The sequence below is a fragment of the Peromyscus maniculatus genome, chromosome 4 (genome assembly GCF_049852395.1).
Source record: "Peromyscus maniculatus bairdii isolate BWxNUB_F1_BW_parent chromosome 4, HU_Pman_BW_mat_3.1, whole genome shotgun sequence".
NCBI classification, from domain to species: domain Eukaryota; kingdom Metazoa; phylum Chordata; class Mammalia; order Rodentia; family Cricetidae; genus Peromyscus; species Peromyscus maniculatus.
In genome coordinates, this window is record NC_134855.1 from 110,052,999 (window position 1) to 110,080,015 (window position 27,017).

A 27,017-nucleotide genomic window follows, 5' to 3' on the forward strand; every position below is an offset into this window, starting at 1 on the left:
TGGAGGCTCCTCTCTGTTCACATACCCGTGGGGCTGAGTGTCTCGCTGCTCTCAGCAGGTGCATCCACTTCTGAGATCTGAACGGTGGGCATGGTGAGGGGCTTCAGGGTGGAGCTGAAGGTAGCAAACAGGACAGACTCGTTTAGCCCCTGAGAGGTCACGTCCCAATTTCACGGCCCCCTTCCTGCAATGGGAGCAAGCTTGTGCCCACGCCATGCAGGAGGGCACTAGCACCCATCGGTCAGACAGGAGGCCGGCAGGCTGCCCTGAGTGAGCATCCAGGGGGCTGGCACATTCTAATGCTGGATGGAGGCGGGGAACTCGGGAGAAAGGTGGCCATCTCCACCTGCACCAGCACGAGCTCCCAATCCATCATCAGACCCAGAACAAAGCCTGTGTGTGGCCTGCACCGAGTCTCAAAGCAACGTGTGGGGTCTACAGCTCATTTTCTCAGGACACGATTCCAGGCTGGGTTTCTTTCTTTCTTTCTTTGGAAGAATATCTCAGGAACTATCTACCCTCGGGAGCGAGCAATGCTCTCAGGGCTGCGAGCCGGAGAAGGGACCACAACAGGTCACCTGAGCTGAGAGCCAGGTTTGACTGGGGGCCCCAAAGAGAAGTGGAGGCAGCTCAGAAAAACATACCCGAAACCAACAGGGGGTTCGCTCTGAAGGGAGAGAGCCCTGTTTGACAAGAAGGACCGAGGTGAGGTGAGTGGGGCTTTCTAAAGCCTGTGTTCCTGGGAGGATGGCATCAAGGGAAGAAAAAGAAAGCTGGAAAGCTGCAGGAATTTCTAAGGCCGCCAAGCAAGCCTCAGTCCGCAGCCTCCAGAGATTGGCAGGCGCTTGGCCCAGGTGGCACCCCTCTCTCTGGGGTCCAGAGCAGAAACTGGCCTTGGCACCCCACACACAGTCCTGTAGGCAACATATACATTGTGCTGGCATCTGGGACATGCTTCTGAAAGCCCTTAAAATATTTACAGGCTTCAAGAACCAGCTTGTTATCATGGGGAGTGGAGAAAAAACAAGAGTGCCTACTGAAGGACCCCTGGGCAGCTGCAGCCCAGGGCATGGGGAAAAACGGGATTTTTAAACTCCTCTTATTGAAGAACAGAATGTAACAGTCTAGAGGTCAGTGCCGGGCACGGAGGGTCTGGCCCAGAGGCACAGTAAAAGTGCTGAGAACAAGCCCAAAAGCCCTGCCCAGGCTTCCCCATGCCCAGTGGGCGGGGCAACAACCTCCCTCCTTCCGTTCTCTTGGGAAGAGCCAAGGTTGATTGGAGGGTTTGGCTGTTCTGCAGATATTTCTCAACTAAGGAGAATGATACACTTGGCTGTGGAATGTCACATTGTTCCAGGCAGCCAGCAGAGAGGGAGGGCTCAGTTCCCCCTTTCAAGCAGAAAGCACGTCACTGTGGTTTTAGCTGAGCAGCCAACCCACCCACTCCACCCAGGCTCTGGCCCGAACGCCACCCACCTCAGCAAGTTTCAAGGGGAACAAGGCTAGTGACTTGATCCTAAAACTGAAGTCCCAGAGAGAACAAAAGATCTGCCGGGTGCTGGCAACCAGCTGTTCGTCTGGCCACCGAAGGTGGGAGACCGGACGCGGTCTGCACGGGACTTGCAGTGAGGACCAATGGGAGGCCTCCTAGAACGCTGCCTGTGTGCCATGACCTGTTCCAGGTGTACCGGAGACCCCTGGCTGACCTCACATGGTTGGCTCAGACGGAACATTCCTGTGCTTTCATTAGGTTCCACTAAGATTGAGAGAGCTTTGATCAGCAGGTTCAAATCCTAGATGTCCCTGGAGCAGGCCCATTCCAGCCGGGAGGATGTGTGCGGGCTGGCGCCCTGTCAGAAGCCTGCAAACTTGGATCAGTGAGCCACTAACAAGAAAGAACCTTTCACAAAAAAAAAAAAAAAAAAGCTGGGCAGTGGTGGCGCACGCCTTTAATCCCAGCACTTGGGAGGCAGAGCCAGGCGGATCTCTGTGAGTTCGAGGCCAGCCTGGTCTACAGAGTAAGATCCAGGACAGGTACCAAAACTACACAGAGAAACCTTGTCTCGAAAAATCAAAAAAAAAAAAAAAAAAGAGGAACCTTTGAGGGAGGACCCCCTGCCCCCCACTCCTCAGTGCCCCCCACTCCTCAGTGCCCCCCACTCCCCTTGCTGACTCAGAACCTCCTCACTCTGTGCCTGTGGAGTCATGTCAGAGGCCTCTACCTCCCCCTTCCAAAACCATGGCAGGTAGCAGTGGGGGTTCTAGGATCTGGACCAGGAGCCCCAGACACCCTCAAACTCATCTCCCCTCACTCACCCCTGTGCGCCCAGGTTACAGCCAGAGTGCCATGAGGAAGAGGACGGAGGGGGACGGATGCGTTCGTGGTCATCCTGCATCTGGAGCCGAATGGGTCTGCGCAGCCCCCAGGAGATATTCAGCAGCCCCTCCACGATGAACTCGTCTTCTTCCTATCATGAAGCCCCCAGGGTGCTGAGCCCAGAGTGGACCCACGGGATGCCCGTGGTGTGCCAATCCTAGCTCTGAGGCTCGCTCTTTGGTGAAGTCTCTAGCTCCCTGCTGCTGACCTCAAAGGTCAGAAGCACAAAGGTTTCTGGGAAGGAGCTGAGCTGAGGGAAGGCTCTCGGCAGCATGTTGGGAGATTCCCCAGCAACAAGCTCCCCAAATCCTGTTTCTTTGCTTGAGATCCAGATGCGCAATGCATCAAACCTTTGTAGGGTCTTATCCTGATGACTTTAAGGAAGTCAGAATACAATGGCCAGGTGTAATAGCTCATACCTCGGGTACCAGTGCTCAGGAAGCTGAGGCAGAAGGATTGCTATCAGCTCCTTGCCAGTATGAGCTACAGAATGAGCACCTAACTAAAAAAGACATGTTTGGAGGGAGGGAGGAAGAGGGAGGGAGGGAGGGAGGGAGGGAGGGAGGGAGGGAGGGAGGGAGGGAGGGAGGGAGGGAGAGATGAAAAAAACCAAAAATGGAAAGAAGGAGAGAAGGAGAGAGGGTCAGGCCCTTAAAGTAACAGAGACTGGCCTTACTAATTAGAAGCAAGAAGAAAACCCTTGAGCTGGCTGTTTTCCTGTGTTTAGCAATCCGACCTGACTTTGGGTGATGGAGACTCAAAGCCTGCCCCAAGTTTACTTACAGAACACGCTCCTGGAGCAGAACCGTTGCCTTAAAAGGTGTCAAGTGTCTGCCAGCTGCCGTGCTGATCTGATTATTTTTTTTAAAGCGAAACTCCCTTGTGCTTGTCATAATCTAACACACCGCAACACTTCCCAAGAGGTGAATAAATCCTTCCGGAATTTCTAAGTTATACCAAAAGGTTGTTGACTAACAAGATGTTCAATGTAAGACCTCCCCAAACGCAGCCCTCCAATCCTATTCAGGCTGTGAGATCTTGGAGAGCAGCTACAGGGTCTTTCTGGTTTGATTACAAGATGTTCCCACAGGCTATGGGCCAAACCCTTGGCTCCTTGCTGGTGGACACCTTAGGAAGGAGCGTCTAAGTGGAGGAAGTGGGTCACCGAAGGTTATATCTGCTCTCTAGTAACTTCCCACATGTCTCTACTTCCTATCTGCCATGAGGTGAAGACATTCTCCGGCCACATGCTCCCACCACCAGCATGTTCTACTTGGACCATGAAGCCAAGTAACCACTGAAACCGTGAGCGCAAATTCAACCTCTCTCTTTTTAAGTTGTCTGCCAGGCTGTGCAGTCACGGCTGCACAAAGCAATGCAAGGACAGAAGCAGGGTCAGGCTTTTTTCCTCCCTTCTGAACCCAAGCTCTCATGAGTGCCAGAACAGGGGCCACAAACATCTGTTTAGTGATCAGCCGACTTGGGCCAAAGGATCATCCTCACGGGGAGGGTGAGACTAAACAAGATGGGCGAGGAATGTAACAGTGTCAGGGCATTTGGTGCTCTTAAGGAGGAAGGCTTTATGTAGGCGGGGCTGTTTATATGGTTTCCGGCCGGCCAGGACTGGCATCGCTCCTTTACTTTGCTTAGTAGCAGGGTGGGATTTGACCGGCAAGAGGACTCTAAGTGAAGTGCTTTACGGGACAGGGAAGGGCCACAGTACCTTGTATTCTATGCCCCAACAGCTTGCCTTAGCAACTGACATTCACCACTTGCTCTCTCTTCCTATGAACTAAATCACCAGGGGCTGATCCCTTGAAAATGTGTTCCAGTTAGCCAAGAACAACTGAAATTATTCTAACAAGCGTCTTTATAGTTTACAGAAACAGATACAGGATGAATAAAGAGAAGGAGACCCACTGACATCCCAAATCCTAGGGTCATTTGCTATAGCAGAAGGGACAAGAAAGAGACTGGGCCCTACCAGGGCAGGCGCCTCCAGGCCTCCTGTGGGGCACCTTACCTCTCGGTGTCGGAGTTGCAGGTTCTGGCCTTCATAGTACAAGTTGTAGGTCTTCAGATGTAGGAGAAGTTCATTCCTTGGGGGAGAATTACATGGCCAGCTGAAGCCATCACAGGGCAATCATTCCCTCTCTTGCTCACCCCCCAACCGGCCTCAGCAGTCCTTTGAGAATATGAACACATGGGTGTGCACACACGCACGCACACACACACACACACACATGATCAGGGTCAAGATCAACATTAGGAAGCAGCCTGGGAACATCATGGCAGCCTGTAGACAAAGACCAGCATCTCCAGCATTGGGCCCCAGCCCACAGACAAACAGCTATCAGTCACAGACTCAGACAAATGCCCTTCCATGCCAGCAGGACTTCCCCTGCCTCTCTTTGGCCTTTCTTCTCTCTTTCTGCTGTGAGTGAGGACAGGGTGACCGCTATCGGCTTTCACAAAGCTCTGAGACTTCTAGCCCTTTTAGGGAGTTGATAGGGATGACTTGGAGGCTCAGCTTAAAGCACTGGAGAAACCAAGACTGTCAATCACAAAAGCCTGTTTTCTTCAATGGAAGGAAATGGAAGATGCCTAGTCACCTGGAATGCCAGAGTAAAAAGTGGTCAATCAGCCTGGTGATTCTTTGCTATTCTATTAGGAGGCAGCCTCCACCTGAATCCTCTCAATATCCTAAGCATTGTTTAGACCATTTTCCTACAGTAAATAGATCACATCTTTATGAAAGGGGCCCCATGTACTTGGCATCCTCCACCGATAAAAATCTATCCTTATGCTCATCACAAATCCTTCTCTAGGCCCTAGCCCTGAGTTCTGTTTATCAGCCAATAGAATCCATTCTTATTGTAAAGGTCAGAGGTTACAAGTTCTACTATGTTTAAATGTGTAAGGAAAGTAAGCCATGAGGTCAGTCCCTGGAGGGCTTGACCCAGTGTCTGCAGAGACGGCACCGTCCTGAGTTTCATTCTTCACCCCTCTTACGGATCGTCCCACTGCAGGCCAAGAGGCTTGCAAGGGGTGGGGAGGTGTTTGTCCCCGACACTGGCCTTCATTGACAAAGCCCTGTTAGGGTTGGCAAATGCCTACCAACAGACTAGATGAATAAAGGGAGTTATGTCACAATGGAGTAACCCAGCAATGGATATACACACTACACTGATGAATCTCGTGTGTCTTACGTTCAGTGTAAGAAGCCAGACCTGTTGGGGAGCAGTAAATAGAGATGGGCCAGAGGAGCCTTCGGGACCCTGGCGATCTACTCTTGATACATGTACCAGCTTGGGAGGCTGCCCATCTTGTGTGTCTGCCTGCTTCCCAGGGAAGAGGTGGCAGAGCTCAGCCCTTCTAAACCCAGCAGGCCAATAGGAAGATTATGACCTCAATGGAGAGAGTGTGGGCCCCAGTGGAAGTCAAACCCACTGGAGAGCCCTTGAAACTCAGGCAAGTCAAACCTCAGTGAAGGAGTCATTCCGCACAAGCTGGACTGAGTTAGAGAAAAATGTGACTCCACAAAACCCCAATCAAAGGCTCACTGTGCTATTCAAAATTCCTGCTCACTAGAAGTCCCCAGGGAAACCCTTTGGTGAAGATTCGAGAATGTTCTGGATCTCATACAACAGGCATCACTATGTGACTAAGTGTATTGTCTAAAACAATTTCATCTCAGATGAGCTAAATAATTTTTAAAGATGGGAAGTATCCAAGAGGTAAAGTCCCTACTGAAGGCACAGCTTAGTGTGGAGGGTTTGCCTCTCATCTATGAGGCCCTGGATTCAATCTCAAGGAGACTGGAATCAATGTCTCCTCAACCTCTGTCGTTTTAGCAACAAAGCCTGTTCCAGAGACATTAACGTACAGAAAGCCATGGACCAGTCCCTTCTCCTTTTTCCTTCCTCATAGTATGAATGAACTGGGTCTTGGGGGTGCTAGGCAAGTGTAGCCAGAGCTACACCCCCAGCTCCTTCTTTTTGATTTTGGGGTAAGATTTTACTAAGTTACCCTGACTGGCTTTGAACTCACCACAGCCCAGGCTAGCTTTGAACTGGCAATCCTCCACCTTCCAAGCTGCTGGGATTAAAGGTGCATTTCACCACGCCCCACCGACCCTGCCTCTTTTATTCAGAGGGTACCTGTGCCTCTTTTAGTCAGAGCCATGGCAGTCCATGGCACACTATGGCAGCCTGGTCTTTCCGTAGGCAACAGCCCAGGAGGAGCCGTGAGCCGTGTTTGTGTCCATTTATGGGAGCTGTGACAGAAGGCTATAGACTGAGGGGCCTGAAAACAATAGGATTTCACTTCTCAGCTAAGGCTGAGGAGTCCAGGAGGAGGCTACAGCTGATTCAGCATTCAGCAAAGGCTGGTTCCTCCCTGCTTCCTCACGTGGCAGAAGGATAAGCCAACACCCCCCGGCTTTTCTAAGGCCGTTCGTTCACTACTTCAGAGATAAGGGTTCCACCCCTACAGAAGCCCACATCCCAATCCATCACCATAGGCTTTAGACTTCGGAGGGAAATGGAGGGATGGGGTGGGGTGGGGTAGGGTGGGGTAACACACATTCAGAGCCCAGCAAGCAGCCGTCAGCCAACTCCTCTTTCCGGAAGCCTCGTTTGAGTTCCCAAAGGTGCTGTGTCCTACCACCCCTTTACTGGTCAGGCTAGGTTCCCTGAGGCATGTTTTCATCTACGGCTGCTGGTTATCTTGCCGCTGATCTCCCTAGTCCACGTTGAGCGTCTCAGCTGCTCCCACAAGTGAAACTCCTCTCCCAGTGGCCTCTGTCTACCCGCGGAGTCCCAGCAATGGCCGAGCAATACGACAAGACATCTTACTTGGACATGTATTTGTCTTGTCCGCACGGGACTAGGGCAGTTTGGTGAGTGTAGTCCATCTTTCCCTTCTCTTTTCATCAGAAGAAGAGGCCTGTAATCGAAAGGAGAAACTAGGGTTTAGAGCCAGGTTGTGACCCTGGTGGAGACAGAAGGAGACAAAATCAGCTGGAATGGCTCTCCTTCCCCCAGATCCACAGCCAGAGCTGATGAGATGCCATACTGCCTCCCGCTGGCCTCACGCCCTAAAAAAAACACCCACAGGAAAGAAAGAGCATGACCTCCGCCCCAGCCAAGGAAAATAAGGAAAACAAAGTTGGTCCCAAGGATGGCCAATGAGTCTTCTCTCTGAAAGGACATCTGCCACATGGAACAGAGTCTCATCTGGCAGGGACATCCCAAAGTCTACTGAAGTTGACCTAGGACAGGAAACCACCTGAAATGTCCAAATAAAGCCAAATAAAGCAGTACAGCACAGCTCCGTGAGTGCCACTGGAGTGCAGAGTGTGAAGGCAGTTCATTACTTGGGAAAACAAGTAATGAATTAGGAAACGGTCTCATTCTTTAATTTCATGTCACAGTAACATATGCATATGTCTACACAGCCCACGTATATGAAAGCATATATTCAAATCTGCTACATAATATGCCAGGGCTTCTCGGCCTTCACCCACTGACACGTGCAGCTGGACTGTGCTCTGTTGTGGGTCTAGCCTTCACCCCCTGACATGTGCAGCTGTTGTGGGTCTAGCCTTCACCCCCTGACATGTGCAGCTGTTGTGGGTCTAGCCTTCACCCACTGACATGTGCAGCTGGACTGTGCTCTGTTGTGGGTCTAGCCTTCACCCCCTGACATGTGCAGCTGTTGTGGGTCTAGCCTTCACCCACTGACATGTGCAGCTGGACTGTGTTCTGTTGTGGGTCTGCCCTCTGCCCCGGAAGATGCTTGCCAGTCTCCCTGCTCCTCTTTCTGCTCAAAACCAGTAGCACAGCCCCAGGCATGACTATCACAAAGGTGTCTAACACTGAGTACGGTGGCCCAAAGCAAGAAGGGTCATGAGTTTGAGGCCAGCCCAGACTACGCGGCAAGTTCTGGACAAGCGTAGACTACAGTGAGATTATGTGCACAAAAGAAGAGCCGAGTCTCTAGATATTACTCAGTGCCCCCTGTAAATGAGTAAAAGGCTGCTTTCTCTCAGTAGTGACACCACTGGCCTCCCCCCTCTCCAAATATTTTATTAAGAGAATTCCCAGGGCTAGAGAGATGTCTCAGTAGTTAAGAGCATTGACTCTCTTCCAGAGGATCCAGATTGGATTTCCAGCACCCACATAGAAGCTCACAACTGAATATAACCCCAGTCCCAGGGGATCCGATACCCTCTTCTGGCCTCTGTGGATACTGCACACACTCAGTGCCCAGATACACATGTAGGTAATATACGTCTACACATCAAATAAAAATAGATAAATGTCAAAAAAAGAAAACAAAAGGAAAAAAACATTAAAAAGTAAAAATGACAGCAGGTAAGACTTGGCTGGTGGCCAGCCCGTCCTCACCACTTTACCATACATACTTGCTCTGGCAGGTGCCTATTCTGCCTTCCTGACAGTTACCAACAACCCTGTTATTTCTGAGGCACCACAGGCACCAGGCACCTTCCCTGACACACTTCAGCATGTCTATCATTAAACTGAATTCACTGTTTCGTGGGAACAGAAGGGGCCTGCCCTGATCATACCTTGACTTTGACTCCAAGAGAAGTGAGCCAAACTTCTGACCTGCAGACCTGTCAGACAATAAATCTGTGTTGTTTTAAGGCCCCAGGTCTGGGTGATTTGCTCCAGCAACTATGGGAAATGAATAAAAGGCTTCCTCAGCCTGAGTGAGAGGCATAGCCCATCTGTGTACCCAACAGTGGGACCCTTAGGACACAATGGGGTCTGAGTTCTAAATATTTGTGTTTTCCCAAAAACCCAGCATAATCTGACTATAAAAACAAGTAAGTATGCACAGTGCAGAAAGAAGAGAAAGCAACAGGTCAGGCAGACTGTTTAAAAAGCTTTCCTTTCCTTTTTAAGTGGTCGTTACTCTTATCTAGCAAATACCCCAAAAGTCCTCTTCCTTTGCGCTTGCAGGTTTCCACATTCCATTAGCATTCATTCACTGTGTGCCTAGCTGTGCAAAGCAAACAGTTTCCCCGCCCTCAGTGTGCAGGTTGGAGAGACGGAGGAGTAAAGAGTTCTGTCAAGGGAGGGCAAGACCGTGGTGGCCCACAGGAAGGACACATCTGAGTTTAGGTTGGGTCCTGGGGGCCAACTGGATTCAGTGACACACACACACACACACACACACACACACACACACACACACACACACACTCACCCCAGGTGTCATTGGCAAGAGGGTGATGACATCAGTACAGGGTAGATGTGTCCAGGCAGGAACACACCTGTTGTGGAATATTAGTTAAAGATGTGTTACATTTGTTTATGCTGTGGAACATTTGTTTAGTGAGGCAAAGATGTGTTACATTCTTTTATGTTGCATTTGTTTAACTCTGTGAAGCTGTGTTACTTTGCCTGCCTAAAACACCGATGGGTCTAATAAAGAGCTGAATGGCTAATAGCGAGGCAGGAGAAAGAATGGGCGGGGCTGGCAGAAAGAGAGAATAAATGGGGGGAGAAATCTGGGAAGAGATGGAGGAGTGAGAAAAGGAGAGGAGGATGCAGGGGTGGGGGTGGGGGTGGAGAGGGGTGGGGCAGCCACCCAGCCACAGAACCAGACACGGAATAAGAAGGAAGGAAAAGGACCTTCTCTGTTCTCTCTCCTGTCCAAACTATCTCTCTTTCCCTCTCTCTGCTCTCTGCACATGCTTCCCTTCAGGCCTGGTTCTTTTGTCCTCTGCCCTTCCTCCTAAATAAAGCTCTGATACTGGGGGGGGGGGGGCGTAAGAAGGAAGGAAAAGGTATACAGAAATAGAGAAAGGTAAAAGCACGAAGACAAAAGATAGATGGGATAATTTAAGTTAAGAAAAGCTGGCAAGAAACAAGCCAAGCTAAGGCCAGGTGTTCATAAGAAAGAGTGAGACTCCAGGTGATTCATCTGGGAGCTGGGCGGTGGGCTCCCCAAAGAGCCAAAGAGTAAAAAACAACCAACAACACACACCCTTTGTACAAGAGGGGAGTGTGAGCCTCTGAGTTAGAACAGATAACATCACGAGAATGGAGAGGGTTAGGGCAAGCTTCCAGGGAGCCCAGCCAAGAGAGTGGGCAGAGGGAGAGGAGCCCCTTGAGGACAGAGGGGAAACAAGAGATGTGGTGTTCTGAAAGCCTTTAGAACAGGGTGTCTAACAGGGTGATAGTGGAGCCAGGAGCTGGTGGTGAAGTCCAGGGAACAGACAGACACTTGGAGCCTGACTGGAGCTACATGGGAGTCGTAGGGGACCTCGGTCAGAGTCACTCTATAGGCAGGTTCCAGTGACAATCAGATTAATGGTAAAGAATGAGACTGGTCACCAGCTCTTTTCTCACCTCAAACACAGAGGAAGTAATATTTTATTCTTTTCTTTGCCCAATTCTGCTCTTCTTTCCATTATTGGTTCTTCTGAAAATGCTTATCCCCTCTATCCAGTACCATTCATCCATCCTCTGATCTATTCATCCCCCCAACCACCCATCATCTCCCCACCCACCCTCCTATCCTCCTATCTGTCTCTACCTATCATCCTTCTCTATCTATCATCTATCTATCTATCTATCTATCTATCTATCTATCTATCCATCCTCCCATCCATCCATCCATCCCCCCATCCATCCATCCATCCATCAATTCATCCATCTTCCAAGCTTCATACTATTTTCACCCATAATTTCCATCCCTTATTTTCTTTGGAATTATTTAGCTGGTCTCTAACTCACCAAGTGTATCTTCTATAAAGCTCTCTTTGTTCATTGCCTCCATCATAACCTATAATTTAGTAATTTTGTTTTGCATCTGAAAGCAATCTACCCTGCTCTTCAGACAGTTCCCTTTTGATACCACATCCTCTTAAACCTACTGGGAATACCAATTAGAGAATAGAAGGTTTCCATGTAGTTATTAAAATCTACTTGATACTAGAGGCAAAATAGGCAGATCAACCAAACAATACACATCCAGAATTAGACCCAAATAGATCTGGAAACACAGAATGTGAGCAGCATCTTTAAATAACAGAGAAAGACACAGTAGCCAAAAGTGTCACTAGAGGGCTGGCTGGCCTTTGGAGAGGGAAGAGGTGGAGATGGGAAATGAATTCTCTCTTATGCCTTCCACCGAAAGATTATACATGCACAGGAATTTAAATATTAAAATCATAAAATGGTGAACGAATGATATGTGTGTGTTAAACTAGATATGAGGAGGAAAAAAAACCTTTCTCAGTCAAGACTCAAAATCCAGAAACATAATAATTAAAAAAAAAAAAAAACTATCAAGGTTTTCAACTTCCGTTTGGAAAAAAAAAAAAAATTTAACCCCATAGGAAGTCAAAAGGCAATAGGGGGTAATATTCCCAATGCATACGACAGACGAGGGACTTTATCAATTCAAGTTATTAATAAATCTTTGAAAAATCTTCCACCCCTCTTGTGACCATTTTTACCTGCCAGATTAACAGAATCAAGTCACCTGGCAGCCCCAATTGTAGAGACTCTCCAGGGCCTCACACTCTTTCTGGCTACATGGCAAGCTCACCACGGCACAGCCAGAAATGGTCTGCTGTTCTCTCTGGGTAAGAAGTCCGCCCTTCAGACTCACGCTAGGCCACCCTGTTTCCTCTGGCCCGCCTTCTCCTCCTCACATTTCTTTTTCTTGTTTTTACACTTCGTGGAGTGTAAAGAGAATACTCCTGCAGGTTACCATGCTGTTGCAGGACCCAGCGTCTCCTTACCATGTTTCCGGGATCTGCATCTCTCTCCACAGAGTTTCCAACCATCTCTCCAGATCCCCAACTACTCCCAATCAGCTGGAAAGATAAAGCTAAGTTCACACACACACACACACACACACACACACACACACACACACACACACACACACAGACACAGACACTGCAGGGCAAGCCCCAGAGGCATCGTAACAGTGGAATGAAGTTTAGAGTTAAGTTCCTGACAGGAGGAGGAGGGCCAAAGGAAGATGGCTGGTAGAGTTGAAATGTGGGTTCCATTGGAGACTTCCTCCAAGGGTTACCCACAGTTTCTAGGCCTTTGAAAGAGGGACATGGCAGCTCCTGTCTTCCCTGTTATTATCTAGAATTTGTAGGTTGCTGTACTCCAAATGCCTTGGAGGAATCATTTACAAGCATCATGTCCCACAATGCCTTGGGACCAAACTGGGGGTTGCCATGTCTTTGTAGGAAAGACAAGAAGAAAGACAGAGGTCACATCAGCTAGGCGCATCACATCCTAGGTACAGGGCAGAAACTCCCTCTGACTTTCCACAGTGAGAAAAGATGGAAGAGAGGGAAAAAGAGAGAGAAGAAAAGAGAAAAAGAGGGAAGGAGAAGGGACAAGAAAGAAAGGGCAATCAGGGTGCAGAGGCACACGCCTTTAATCCTGGCACATGGGAGGCAGAGGCAGGAAGATCTCTGTGAGTTCAAGGCCAGCCTGGTCTATGTAGAGAGTTCAGGTCAGCCAGGACTTCATAGAGAAGCCCTGGAGAGAAAGAGAGAGGTGGGGGGAAGAGGGAGGGAGAGAGAGAGAACAGAATTCACTCAAACAATTACTAATATGGAGCTGCTCCTTGGCAGTCTAAACCTTTGCCTCTACTAACCCTCTGTGAACAGGGATATCACCACACAGGACTTCTAAGTCAGAAACTAAGGTGAAGACTGAATGTCCCCTAAATACAGAGCATGTCTGCTAAGATATTTGGAAATGTGACTACAGTTGGACACAGGCCGCCCAGGCCCCACACTGAACTCACCGTGAGACTACCAACCAGTCAGATTTCCCTCTGGTACTGGTTTCATATATTAGCAGACTGTTCTGGATTCTCCTTAGCACTATCAAACTCCCCTATCATGCCACCCAGTTGTCAGAGGGGCCTAGTTTGTCCCAAATGGAGAACAATCATGACCTCTTGCCTGCTTGCTTTAAAAATACATCAAGGTCACACCACACCTTCCCTCCCTAAACCCAAGAGAATGTCCCTCCAAAAGATATTTCTTTGGTCATTCACCATGATCACAGCTCAACCACAGAGAAGCTTCTGGGTCTGCTTTTCATCTTCAACTCGGACCCAGGCAAGCTCCTGTGTTCTCTAAATCCTAATCCAAATTTCCCTCACCTTCTGAGCTAACCCAGCCACCTCTGGCCAGGACAGTGCTGGAGGAACAGGCCCTCACCCTCAGCTTGCCCTTCCTTACGTACTTAACAGCTATGATACAACCTGGTGGGGCCTTCTTCACCCTCTTAGGCCAGCTGCTCCCATCCTGAGCCCTCCCTTGCCCAGGTTCCCAGGAATGATCACCCCTGCAACGGAGAGCCTGGACTCAACTGCAGCCGTGAAGGAGAACTTGTTCTCAGGGTGAGGGATGGATTCCCTTGGGGTTTCTTCCAGAGAAACGTGTGACTGGGCTGGCAGGGGAGGAAGCTAAGGGATGATGCCGATTCCCTTGGAGGCAAGCAGTTGCCTGCTCCCACAGGGGCCCTGGAGTGTGAAGAACAGCACGGAATTGTCCAGGGACATCAGTGCTATCACTAGCCCAAAGCCCCGCCCCCTCCAGGGAGGAAGAGCGACCTCCCAGGCATCCCATGCATGAGCCAGTCTCAGGATAGGGACAAGCTAAGACATACGTGGGTAATACCCTCAGCATGCAATATTAAAAGGGGTTGGATGGTACCAGCAATATCCACCACACCCCAACAGGCACTTTTAGAAACAGCTTTGTCTAAAAGGCACGCACTCCTTGTTTGAGATCAGTAACTAGATACTGTATAAAAGCTGGCGTTTCTGCCTTCATTGTGCTTGACTTTGGGTCAAACTCACTCTAGACTCTGCACGAGCCTGCTAGCCACTCAAGGAGTGTCTGACCACCTAGCCCACCCCTCTTCAAGGCTGAAGGCACAGAAACAAATCGCTGTCCGAAACCTGCAGTCACTGTGGATTCTAGGAATAGCAAAAGCCTCACCGGATGGGCCACCCTGGGAGGGTGACAGCCATCCGTAGGAGATGTATCCTAAAGCAACCACTCTGAACCCCTCAAGTCATGACCACCACAAGGACCAGAACCCAGACAGTGGTCAACCTCACAACAGACTGCTTGATGATGCAGACTTTTGCCATTACTGGTCTTCTCTTTAAGTGGCGTGGTGGGATGGTGACCGAGCCCAGCCAGTCATGGCTGCAGAGCCAGGTTTTTGCCCTAAAACTCTGGTTATGACACCAATCCATGTCTGGAATTAAATATTCCTGGCTTGGCTGTGGTAAAACAGCTGTTCCCCCAAGGCAGGCCTGGTGCTCTGAGCAGCCAGGTGGGAGGTTGGGGACAGACCCGCCAGCGATGACATTATCGTTGACCTTCCAAGAAGCTTCCCTCTTCCCTTCCTCAAGGCTCGCGCACAGGCATTTCCAGCCTCTCTCACCAGGCTCCACAGAATCAGTGAGGGGCTGCTCAGGCCTGAGAAACTCACAGGCCCAGCTTCCCATGAGAAGGGCAGAGGCCAGGCCTCAAGAAACCCCCGGAGCTGAGAAAGGTCACAGCTCCCTCCAAAGACAGCGAGATCCTTCTCTTCTGAGTCCTGTTTCCTTCCAATGCTGGCGCCCTTACTCCCTGCGGTCAGGGAGCCCAGAAGTCCACTATGGTTCTGTCTCGGCCCCGAGACTGTCTCTCCTATTTGTCCACTGGAAAGACCCAGGAGAAGAAAAGCAGATACAGGACAGAAAGGCAGGACCCCGGTGGGACAGCCCACAGGGAGGCAGATGGAGAGTCCCGTTGGTGGCTGTTGCTCTTTTCCTTTCCTAACCTGTCTTCCTGGATGTGTGGCAGGAACCAGGCCCCACCCTATCCCCACCTCAGCTACCATGAGGGGACAGGGTAAGGTAGCACTCAGTGCCCAGCACCCATGGATCAGGGAACAGGACAGTGAAGGGATTATTTCCAAAAACCATGATGTCCAGGCCACAACGAAAACTGATGATTAGCAGCGTCTTTGGGAGCCTCTCCAGGTCAGACCAGCATAGATCCGGGGAAGGGCCTCTGTGAAATCTGACAAAGAGCTGTGTAGACCCAGGACAACACCAAATGTATTTCAAACAGGAAGGAGTAGGACTGTCTGAAAGAGAACTGAGCTGGTATTTAGCATCCCTCCCTGTGACTTGTGCTTCCAGAGAGAAAGAAGACGACAGAACATCTCTAGAGATTGTGATGTGGAGGCCCAGAGCTGGTGCAAACACCTCTTCTTGCAAACCAGAAGGGAGGAAATCTGCCCCAGGCTCCGGCCTGATGCAAAGGAAATGCTTGCTAGAGGCCCCAGCTTCCCCTTTGGGGGCTGGTCTTTACCCCTCCTGTGTACCCCCTGTCCCCGCCGGCCCTCCCTGAGAGCAACCGCACAGTGCTTCAGACCACAGAGCTAAAGACTAACTAGTCAGTCAGGTCACCCAAGAGAATAAAGGCTTTATGGAGGAGCTGGAGCAGAGAGGGGACCATGCCAGACCGTCTGTACTTCAGCACCCTCACACAAGGCAGGAAGAAGGGCGGATGGCAAACAGGAAGCCCCAGCCGTCTTGCACCACTCAAGGAAGGAGACTTGAGCTGCGGGCTGAGGCCCTGCCAAGATCTACAGATGACAAGGGATTCCTTCCACACAGCGCTTCACAACTTTGCACGAGCAAATTCAGGTTTTCAACACTTCGCCTTCGCCTAAACGCCTTGACCGATGCGGGGCCCACGTCCTGGCCAGGCCGTGTCCTTTCTGAGACTTGCTTACTCTCCACCTTCCTCAGCTGACCTCCATCCTTGGCACCTGAGTTCCCTGGCAGCGCACGGCACCACAGGGAGGGCTGGAGCTGAGCAGTGGTAAAAGCATCCCACACAAAGCTTTACTCTTTAAACATTCCAGACTGCACTTCATTAGGAGAGAGCCTTGAGACCTCGGCAGTCATGATTAGACCCTGAGGTGGGAGCACATTGGGAAGTACAGTACATCTTCCGACCACATCCGGTCCTGAGGAGGAGAGCATCGGAAGCATTGTGAATGCTACGAGAGAGAGATTAAAGGGGGAAAGCAGAGGAGTTAGTCACCAAGGACCGCATTGGGGGGGGGGGTGCGCAAATGGGGGAGGTGGGCGAGAAGGCGAGATTCTGACTAGGAGGAAAATGCGTTAACCCCGCACACCACAAAAGAAGCATCAGAGAAGAAATGAAAGGTCACACGGAGCCCAGTGTTCCTGGTGCAGTGCCTGGCTGAGACGGTCTCAGCAAGTGAGACAGTAGAGGCTGGGTCTGGCACCAGCCAGCAGAGGTTGGGAGTGTTGGGATAAGGGAAGATGGAAGGGAGTGGTCCAGCAAACAGGCTGTAGGAGAGGCAGACCCGTAAGAGCCAGGCCCAGGGCAGAGCATAAAGACCCTTGTCCAGGACCGTGGGCCTGGCAGTCACAGCCACCGACCCTCAACCATAGCAACTGTCAAGAGAATAAACTACTTTTCTCCATCACAGGCCCCACATTCAGTCCCTCACTCGCACCCCTGCCCTCAGAAAGAAGCCTCCACTACTAGCAAAGGCACAGCTCCTATCCAGGCCACCTCACTCCCATGGGCCCCTGGGCAGACGCAGAACTGAGCCACCCCAGGGCGCTGGGCTGGGATTCCCCTAGCAGTTGGGGCTGCAGAGGCCAGCTCCTTCCACACCACCTGGGCCTCTGACTCAGGCCCTGCCCGCACAATCAGGTCTGAATTCCCCCAGCACAGCTACTGCAGGAGATCTCAGGAAGTGAAGCTGAGGCCCCCAAACACCTGCTTCCTGCTCCACACCAGCAGGGGCTGGCCAAGCGAGTGACTGGAGCCACCCTGAGACACCTAGACAATCAGCCTGGCCAGAAGAACAGCAGGCTGTTTATAGAGGGACATCCCTCGGGCATCCGAAGGCTTCTTGGCCTTCTCAATGGATGTTTATGGAAGGAAAACTCAAGAGGCCCTTCATCTCTTATGAGGAAACAACAGCCGTGGTGCATACTAAAAAAAAAAAGACCAGGAAGGAAGTAAAAACTCTGTCAGAAAAGGCCGTGTGTGAGTGGATATGAAGGTACGGGTATAGGTGTGTAAGAGAGGGTGTGTGTAAAGATAGGCACGGCAGTGTGAGTGTGTAGAGTGTTATGGGATGTGAAATGAGGGTGAGAGAGCTGAGCGTGGTGTGTATGTATGGGTGTGTGTTTATGGGGGGTCCAGGGTAACACGTCAGTGTTTTTCCTTGCCACACCCCATTCAACACAGAAGCCCTGAGATAGTGGGATTTCTCCCACCAGCAAGTGGCAATCTGTTCTGGACATCTAGTGTCCCCTAGTCCAGTTAAGTCCTGACACTGGCTATCTTGGAGGCAGCACTGGCTCTCACAGGTTGGGGACTCAATGCCCTAGACCATGCCCTCTCTTCATATACCAGTCACAAGACCCAGAACCCGTGCTTCTGGCCAACTGGGCAGCTACCCATCAGGATCCCACAACCCCTCCTCCGGTTTGGCTGATTTGCTAGGCAGGCAGCTCGCAGAACTCAGGGAAGGGCTTATCCTGGCAGGCTGACTGTGAAGAGGCCTATCACAGAGGCTGTAGGTGAGGAGCCCAGTGTGAGGTCTGGTGCAAGGCACAGTAGTGCTCTCAATCCCTTTGAGTGTGGAGACCTCCCTACACAGAGATGCCTGAAGCATCACAGCTGTACTGAAACATGATTGGACGAAAAGGGTGTGATCCAGGGTTTGAGCCCTGGGTGAGGAAAGCAAACAAGGCCCCATGCATCATGGCCTCTCTGTTCAGCAGCCCCCCTCCCCGCGTATGGGCAAGACCACTCTGGACTCTCCTTAGAAACTGTGTCACCCACTGTAGACGAGGTAGATGAGAGAATCCAGACTGGCTCAAGGAGAGCAGAGTCTTAGGCTGCTGGTCCTCACCCCCCAGTACATACAGACCCTGGAGGGAAGAGCTTCATCACAAGCCCATGGGGCAGTCCCTCTGTCGACATGCAGCGGGGCCTGTCACAGTGCACAGTGTGCGTATTTCAGCCCCCCCACCCCTCCCACCCCACTCCTCCCACCCCCCATCCCACCCCCCCATGAACTAAAACTCAACCGTGATAGAAATTTCCTGGGATTGGTTTGTCTCAAAGTGGTTCGGGGCTACTGGGGAGACGACATTGACCCCAGTTGAGTGCCTCAGAGGAAACACTCCTGACCTGCATTTCTCAAAAGCAAAGGCTATTTTATAGGGTAATTTAAAAGTCTTCCCTAGAAGGTCAACTGAACTTCCTTCTGGCCCAGTCTTTGGTCCTTCCTGCCCATGGAGCTGGCCCCCAGCTCAGCAGACCCGCCAACTGACCCGAGCAGGTAGGAGAGGGCTGCCTCTGGTTTCCTCCCATGATAGGTTTCTGTGAGGACCACACGTCCTGTTTACAGCGTGGTTTCCAAGTCACTGGCCACACTGAAACTCACCTCTGACTTCACATCCCCTTCCTGAAAGGGAACCCTACACGGCTTCCTTTTTTGGTGCTAGAAGCTGAGAATCTGAACTTTGTATACGCGAAACTTGGGGTTTTCCTCTACTTTTTACCTGGGGTCAGGGTTGAAAGTCAAAAGCCAGGATGGCTGACTCCCTTTGTTCCCAGAGCCCACAGGTTCCCTGGACTAAGGGAAGAGCCTCCAGGCAGCCAGCCACAGCAGAATATCTAACCCACCTCTTCACAAACATAAGGACCGACCATGAACACAGGAAAATTCAGCATCATACAGCCGATCTCCCAGCACCGGAAGAAACTTCACATCTGGGGTTTCCATTGCATTCCAAGGGAAATCCTCCACAGCATCATAGTCACACCTGCTCTGCTTGCCCTGTTATCAGCTGGCTAGCCCTACAAGGAAAATCAGCACCATGAGAAACAGAGCCTCTTCTGGGTCCTCAACGGCTACCTCTATAGAATCAGCTTCACAGTTCCCTAAGTGCCTGGGATGTAAAAGCAGCTTCCCACCAGGCAGATGGAAAGGCAGAACCAGGTCCAGAGACTTCCCAAGAGGCTTCCCAGACCTACCTTTGATCAATGCAGTGAAGGCTCATGGGCCCAACAGGACCTCCCTTAGCAAGGATCTTAAGGCTTTCCTCCTAGAAAAGCATCCTGACCCATTCGGTGACCCTGGAGTACCCGAGGCTTCCCAGTCCTCGGCACCACAGCCTCCTGACCACCTTCACCTCAATTCCAGTTCAAAGTACACACATGTTTCCTGGAACTGCCCCTATACCACAGCTGTCCCTTCACTTGGCGCAGCAGAGTGACTCTCACCCTAAATGTCCCCCTGGTCAAGGTGATCCTGCATAGAACTTCATAAACAGGGTACCTATTATCTGCAGCTATTACTTAATCCCTCAGAATACCTGAAGCTTCATGGACCCCACCAACTAAAGTCCCCCTTGTGGCCCAGACCTTGTAATCAAAGCATCAGCAGGCATACTCATGGTCACCATGAGAGGCAGTCAGCAAGTCCAGGTCAGCCACAGGGTTTGGGACACACAAAAGATGCTTAACATAGAAAAGTTGAGAGTCCATATTTAATGAAGTTGGTCTCAACAACCCCATCACTGAATCTCACTCACGAGAAGACATCTACTGACCCGCTTTCCCAACTCACCACCCACACAGATAATCCTGGGGTAAGACTGCAAGGGCCTGAGGTACAGCAGCTCACAACCATCAAACCCAGCTATCTCCAGCTCCCAACCAAGAGCTGTACACCTCAGCTCCAACCATCTACTTCTGTCCTTCTAGGCTGAGATAGAGGTGGAGCATGACACCTGTCCCAGGTCAGGGAGAACGGCCAGGGCCCTGTGGCCCTGCATGCAATGAACCACAAACACCAAATACCACACCTCTCTCCCGGGGCTTTCCTTACTATTATATAAATAATATGCATATTTTGCTTGTATTTTTTTAAAATGTAGATAAGCAGAAAGCTTAATATGGAATAATAATCACAAGGGGACAAATATCAGAAGATCCCGCTTATACAGGGTCTACCTAGAACAGGCAAATTAAATTCATAAAGACAGCATGTAGAACAGCGGTAACCAGGCACTGAGGAGAGTGGGAAGGGAATGACTATTGAAGGTTTCTACAGTACCTGTTTAGAGTGGCAAATGGCCTACAAGATTACAAATGGATTTGCTGACACTGAATTGTACACATAAAAACCATCCAAGGGATAATTTTTATGGTTTTCAATGGGGCATTAAAAATGCAAAGTTATTCCATCTGGAAAAAAGAAGATTGGAAAGCAAATTCTCCCAAAGTTCGGCCACATAGAGAGACCTGCCATCGGCACATTGCCGTCCATCCTTGCAGACACAAATCTGAATGGATGGCATGTTTCACAAAAGTAGTACCCTGCCTGGTAGCTTCTTTCTGAGAAATATATAGTATCTGTCCATGTTTACAGATGCACATCCGTAACCTTTAGTTTGGAAGCCACATGATATTCCATACCATAATTAACTAACTCGGGATTGTAGGCATTGTAAACAATGACTCAAGGGATGTCCCCAAGCACTTGTCCAATTATAGCCTTAGTCGAGTGCTCAGTCAGGGGCTCCATCAGGAAGGCTGTCCAAGCAGAGAGAGTGAGCCACTCCAAGGATGTGAAAAACTGTCTTACAAAAACTCTGCTCTCCACATGGCTCTTTCTTCAACTCTTCTTGGGTTCCTAAGAAACTGCATAGTGTTCAGGAAGTTAGACTGTCCTTTCCACAGAAGCCGTCCTAACCTCCCCTCCCAGGCCTTCCCTGGCCTCACATATTTCGTGGGCCATGAAGGGCAGGCGGGGTTATCCTGGGTCAATGTCCACTGAACTTCTTATCCAGCAGGAGGCCCTAGCACCTCTTGAGGGTGCCCAGGGATGCACACCTGTGAGGATGGACACATGCTTTTGGAAAAGCTTTCTGTTGTTCAAGATTTCAGTTTTGAGTAAATGTTTAAACCTCTCCTTAAAATGCAATGGACCCTTCCTAAGGAAACCCAGGGCTAGAAGGGAACCACCTAATCCCTTGCCTTTGAGATGTGGAAGAAAGGCCCAGAAAGACTCCGTGTAAATGTCTCAATGACCAACTTAGGGCCCCAGAACTGTCTCTCACGGTGATTCAACCAAGTCAGAGCAAATTTTGGACACCCAGGACAGTCATAATCCTCCCCGTCTCAGTGCGTACAATTGAAAGTGAGATGACTGGTATATCCCAGCTCAGCTGTGGCCAAAGGGGTCACACAACTCATGTCTTGCCAACTCAGTGTCCAATGATGCCATGCTGATAGCTAAGAACCAGCCATAACAGGAATATTTACACTACAGAAACCGGCGAGCACCCCAAAGCAGGGCTTCCCCACACCCTGCTTCCGAGAGCTAGCCATTACAATGCTATGGTGTATCACTGATCACAACCTAGCTGTGCACCCCCGAGATGCTGGCCTCCATTTTCACACCTAACAGCTTCTCTCTCTGAACCTAATCCCTCGTGTTCCACCATTGTACACACTCTCAGGCCCATCACAGCCTCCTTCGTATTCATCAAAGAACCAGGAAACGTTTTCCTGAAGCTTGGGGTGTGCCAGGCCCTTCTCTGAAGGCAGGTGACAGTTCATTGTCTTCAGAATATCACCAGGGGATAGCTATCAGAATTTCCGTCTTATGAATTTTAAACTAAATTCTAAAGTCTATTTTAGGTGGAGTTCCCCCAGAAGCAGAGACAAGAATTCAAGTTCAAGTGTAAGGAGGATGGGTATATGAGACAAGAAAGGGGACACAGTGATGGATGGCTCAGTGGTTAAGAGCACTGGCTGCTGTTTGGGCCAGGTTCAATTCCTACCCCCTACACGGCAGTTCACAACCATGTGTAGCTCCAGTTCCAGGAAATCCAATGCCCCTAGCTGATCTCTTCGGACACTAAGCACTCACATGGCGCACACACATACAATGCAGGAATTCACCTATACTCAGAGAATAAAAAGTCTTCAAAAGAAAGAAAAAAGAGAAAGAGTTATTCCTGGGAGCAGTTGGAAAAGTGTCCCAGGAAGGAACTTTAGAGATAGCACAGGACACGTCCCAAAGTAATCCCATCAGAGTGCGGGGACTGGGGTGTACTTACAAATCCCCTCCCATCGGTCACTGGTAGAAGCCCAGGACACAGAAGGAGAATTCTGGGAAGTGGAAGGCTGAGGCAGAGAGACACTGCAAGCCACCGCCATGACCAGCAGCATGTGAAGACGCCAGTAAGCCACCAGCCACGTGGCAAGGTATAGATTTATGGAAATGGACTAATTTAAGCTATAAGCACAGTTAGCAAGAAGCCTGCCACGGCCATACAGTTTGTAAGCAATATAAGTCTCTGTGTTTACTTGGTTGGGTCTGAGCGGCTGTGGGACTGGCGGGTGACAGAGATTTGTCCTGACTGTGGGCAAGGCAGGAAAACTCTAGCTACACTGACCAGATCTACGACATGATCCACATCCTCCAGCTAGGAAGTAAAAGCATTATATACCTAAAGCAAGGAGCAGTTAACTAACCAACACACCTGAGTGCCAACCACTGGTAAAACCACACAGGGATGGAATACTTCGCCCAACACTTTGGGTTGACACAGCCAAAGAGAACACGCAGTATCTTTCTGTCAGCCGTTCAGTGGGGAAGGGGGGACTTGGAAATCATTAGAAAAATGTCCTTCACTCTCTGGTTCAGCCACAGTTGCCTTGAGCAGGAGTCCACACAGCCTACTAACCCAAGAAACTGCATCAAGTTGTGCTTATAGGCTCTGGTGTCTTCATCCAGAGATGATCAGCAGTGACCCACTCTGTGGAGTCTAAGCATGTCCATGTTTACTGTACCCATGCTCCATCTGCTACTCCCCCCCACAGCCATGTCCCCTAAGGATACACAAACTGGCAGTCACAGGCTTAAGTCACAGGGGTGAGCTTACTTTGCCTTAAGGTCTTTAAAAAATTCTTCTGGTGCCGGGCGGTGGTGGCGCACGCCTTTAATCCCAGCACTCGGGAGGCAGAGCCAGGTGGATCTCTGTGAGTTCGAGGCCAGCCTGGGCTACCAAGTGAGTTCCAGGAAAGGCGCAAAGCTACACAGAGAAACCCTGTCTCGAAAAACCAAAAAAAAAAAAAAAAAAATTCTTCTGGGAGTTAGCTGGGCAGTAATGGCATGTGATTTTAGCTTTTAGTCCCCACATTTATGAGGCAGAGGCAGGAGGATCTCTGGGAATTCAAGGCCACCCTGGTCTGCACAGTGAGTTTCCAGGACAGCCAGTGCTACACAGAGAAACAAATTAAAACAAAAACCAAACAACTAAAATAAAAACTTTGAGGAGTCAGGGAGGTGTTGATATGTGAGTGTGTCTGTCACTGGGGTAAATAAATGGAGTGCACTGTGAAGGGCATCAGGAAACAGCATGAAGGACTGCTTGCTGCCTTGGCATCATACACACAGCTGGGGCAGCTCTCCGCAGCTGAGACTGGAGATCAGAGACAGGACATTTTCAGTTCCAAGCACAGGACAAGCCCAGGTTTTCACTGGAGGAGAGGAAAGGAGACTTGGGCAGGCCCTAAAGCTGTTCTTAGGACAACCCACTCTCTTCCCTCTCTGCCTCTCCTTAGGACTCTGGCAGCCTCGCTCTGCACGATCCACCTCCATCTCCTCCCAGGCTGGGAGGACACTTCCTGCCTAAGAATCCCAAAGAGGACTAAAAGCAGCAGTCAGCTGAGGTTCTTTTGTGATTGGACAGAGGGTCTCCTCCTGGCAAGTCCCAGAGTCCAGCCCGAATGAGAAGTAGCGGAGAGATGCCAAAGTACCCCCTGGGCATCTCTAGCCGGGATCCTTAGCCATTCCTAAGGAACTTGTGCACAGAACCAGACAAGGAGCCTGACTCTGAGGCACCAGGAAAGAAGCCAAAGTGAAACCAGCGGGCCTCTGAGATGCTGCAGACCGACCCAAACATCAGAGTGAGGAAGAAAACGGAAAACAAGGTGTGGCATCCGCTGCCCTCCCCCCAAAATACCACAAAATAGAGTCACAGCGGGCACCTCTAAAGAGAAGCCACACTGAGATGGAGAGAGGTGTGCTTCCGAGGTCAGGGGCTCAGCGACATCGCCCTGGGCAAAGTGGGGATGATGCTGGCAGCAGAAACCACAGGGGCAAGTACAGAGAGAGCATGCCCTGGCCACCCGGGGCCACCCCACAGGTGCTGGCATGGGGATCTCGGATACCCTAGTCTTCCAGTTGGATTTTGCGAGGCTACTTCTCCACATTTGTGTTTGAACCCCATATTTTGTTGTGTTCCTGCAGCACGCTTCTATTTGTTAACGAGGGGATGGGTGTGGCTTCCCACGACTTCCCACCATTGCACAGGCAATCTCAAATACTACCGGTCCATACCCCCAGGTGGCCAGGCAGACCACACACTTGTACTAGCGCCAGAAACAGGTTTCTTTGCAGACTAAGGCCATCTCTCCAAGCTCAGCCATCGTTTGATGCTCCCCTCTGCCTTCCGGAGACCCGTTAGACTGCAGCAGGTCCCAAGCATCAGTCAGGCTTTTGTCCAAAGGAGAAAACTGTCCACACTCAACAGCCCCACTCTAGGCCTCTGAGCTCAAATGGGCACCGCTCGGGAAGACACCACAGTCAGTCCCCTAGGACGGAAAAGAAGAAAGGAAGGGAACAAGGAAGAGAAGGGGGGCACTCTTCTCAAACTCAGTATAGCTTAGCCACGGAGGATTAACCCTCAGACCACCTGTAGGAAAAGTTTCCGCTTAATAAATGTGGATCGAAAGTATGACAAATCAACCTCAGATTCCTCGTTCACACGCTCTTCAGAAAGGGTCCCCTGGCTGCATCTGGCAGCTGTGCTATAAGAACCGTGATTCGAATTCTTTTCTCCCACCGCCCCAGGACCAATACCGCAGAACAGAGACTGCTCTCACTAGTTGTCATTTGTCCACCGCTTCCTCACGTAGGAATCCTCCCCTTGGAGGGTGCTTGCTTACCATAACCCTGGCCTCTGCCCTCAGGGAAAAGTGGCTCTAATCCCCTGGTTTCCAGACGTTTGGGACTAAAGCGCGCGCAGCGTAATGAAGCCTGGCTCTGAGCTTGCCACTGAAGCACAGGGGTGCTGTGGCCGGTCCAGATCCGTGTCTGTCAGGACACCCCCACTCTGCTGTCTCTAGGACGCTCTCGGGGTAGAGCTGGGTGCAGAGTAAGCACTCTAGATGCACAAGTGGCGAGGCCGCCTTTTGAAAGCACCTGCCTAGCTCGGCCTCCAGCGACCTCAGGCACCAGCTCTGGAGGGGACATGAAACCCGGGAGCGGGAAGTGAGCCTAAGCACTGCGCGCTTTGAAACTCTGAAGGCCAAGGCGGACCGGGCTGGTCCCGACCGGTCCCGGCCGACCACACGGCCCTCGCCCTAGGAGCCAGGGGGCGCATTACAGTCCGACCCTCCCCTAAGCTACCCAGGCCTGCACCTGCTGTCCAGCTCCACTTCAACAGGGAGTTCGGGACACCCTGCTCCGGGAAGGGGGCACTCTCCTGCCACTGCACTTGGTGTCGACCCCAGAAAAGACCTCAAGGGGTCAGAGGGGCAGGATGAACTCCAAGCCACAACTTTCTACCCGGGGAAAGCGAGTGGGCTGGGGCGCCCGTCTGCTCTGCTCCTGGGACAGACCGCATGCCTAGGACCACCTTGTGGCTCCGGGGAGGGTTGGCGAGCCGGGACAGGAGAGGCTCAGTGGCCGGGCCGGGCCGACCAAGGGCCTATGTGGGAAAACTTTGGGCTGGGTAGGGGGAGACAGGACCCCCGGCGCCCGCACCTTGCGTCCGCATCCCGCGCCAATACCCGGCTCCTCGCGCCCCACGCCTGGTGTCTTGCCTGCGTCCCGGGCCAGCTGCATCCGCGCGCGCGCCGCAGGGGTTGGAAAGTGGGGGCGCCGCTGCGGGGATAGGGGGTGTTCCAGCGTGCTTGGCCAGCGATCCGCGAGACCCGCTCGCTCGGGCCGGGCTGGGCGGCGACAGCGCGGCTGGGGGCGGGCGCCCCGCCCTCCTGGTCCCTCCGCCCCGCCTCCCCAAGCTCTGCCTTTATCTGCCGATCCTTGACCAACCCACTCGTCACCCTTGCAGCTCTCCTCTACCCACCCCTCTTCTCTCGCCTTTCTTCCCTCCTCTCCCTCCCCTCTAGGGGGCGGGGCTTCTCCCCTCCCAGCAAGACAGACAATGCTGTGGCTTCTCGTTGCCGCGCCCCCCAGCGCCCCCCTCCCTCCACTCCAGCTCGCGCGGGCTGCCCGCCTTTCCACCGGACCGGCTGGAGTGAATGAGGAGGGGGCGGAGGGCGTGAGTGAAGAGGATAAGGTGGCTCCTCTCACCCCACTGCGCCGGCCCTCTCCAAGCGGCATGGAGATTTGGCCCAGACCCTTAGGCTCGCCTGGCACAGTGACAGTCAGTTCCAGGGAGCAGGCCGCCTAGAGAATGCAGATTTCCTAGCAGAGGTTGTGCAGTTGGTGGGGTGGGGTGGTGTTTC

The 27,017-nt window shown here is 51.3% G+C and overlaps 1 protein-coding gene across 2 annotated transcripts in view; it reads right to left on the minus strand.

Annotated features, from left to right (window-relative positions):
* The window catches only part of Rassf2 (Ras association domain family member 2), a 39,628-nt gene extending 13,072 nt beyond the window's left edge, over positions 1-26,556 (minus strand). Inside the window, exons 1-5 of one of the 2 annotated variants that reach the window (XM_016002512.3) lie at positions 26,373-26,556; positions 7,234-7,324; positions 4,401-4,476; positions 2,317-2,468; positions 26-114 (exon numbers count right to left, since the gene is read on the minus strand). In XM_016002512.3, the coding sequence (XP_015857998.1) occupies positions 26-114; positions 2,317-2,468; positions 4,401-4,476; positions 7,234-7,292 (376 nt within the window). In that variant the 5' untranslated portion in view covers positions 7,293-7,324; positions 26,373-26,556. Of the gene's footprint in view, positions 1-25; positions 115-2,316; positions 2,469-4,400; positions 4,477-7,233; positions 7,325-26,313 lie in introns of both variants that reach the window. The other variant, XM_006983990.4, reaches the window with a different exon arrangement.
* Between the last annotated feature and the right edge of the window lie 461 nt (positions 26,557-27,017).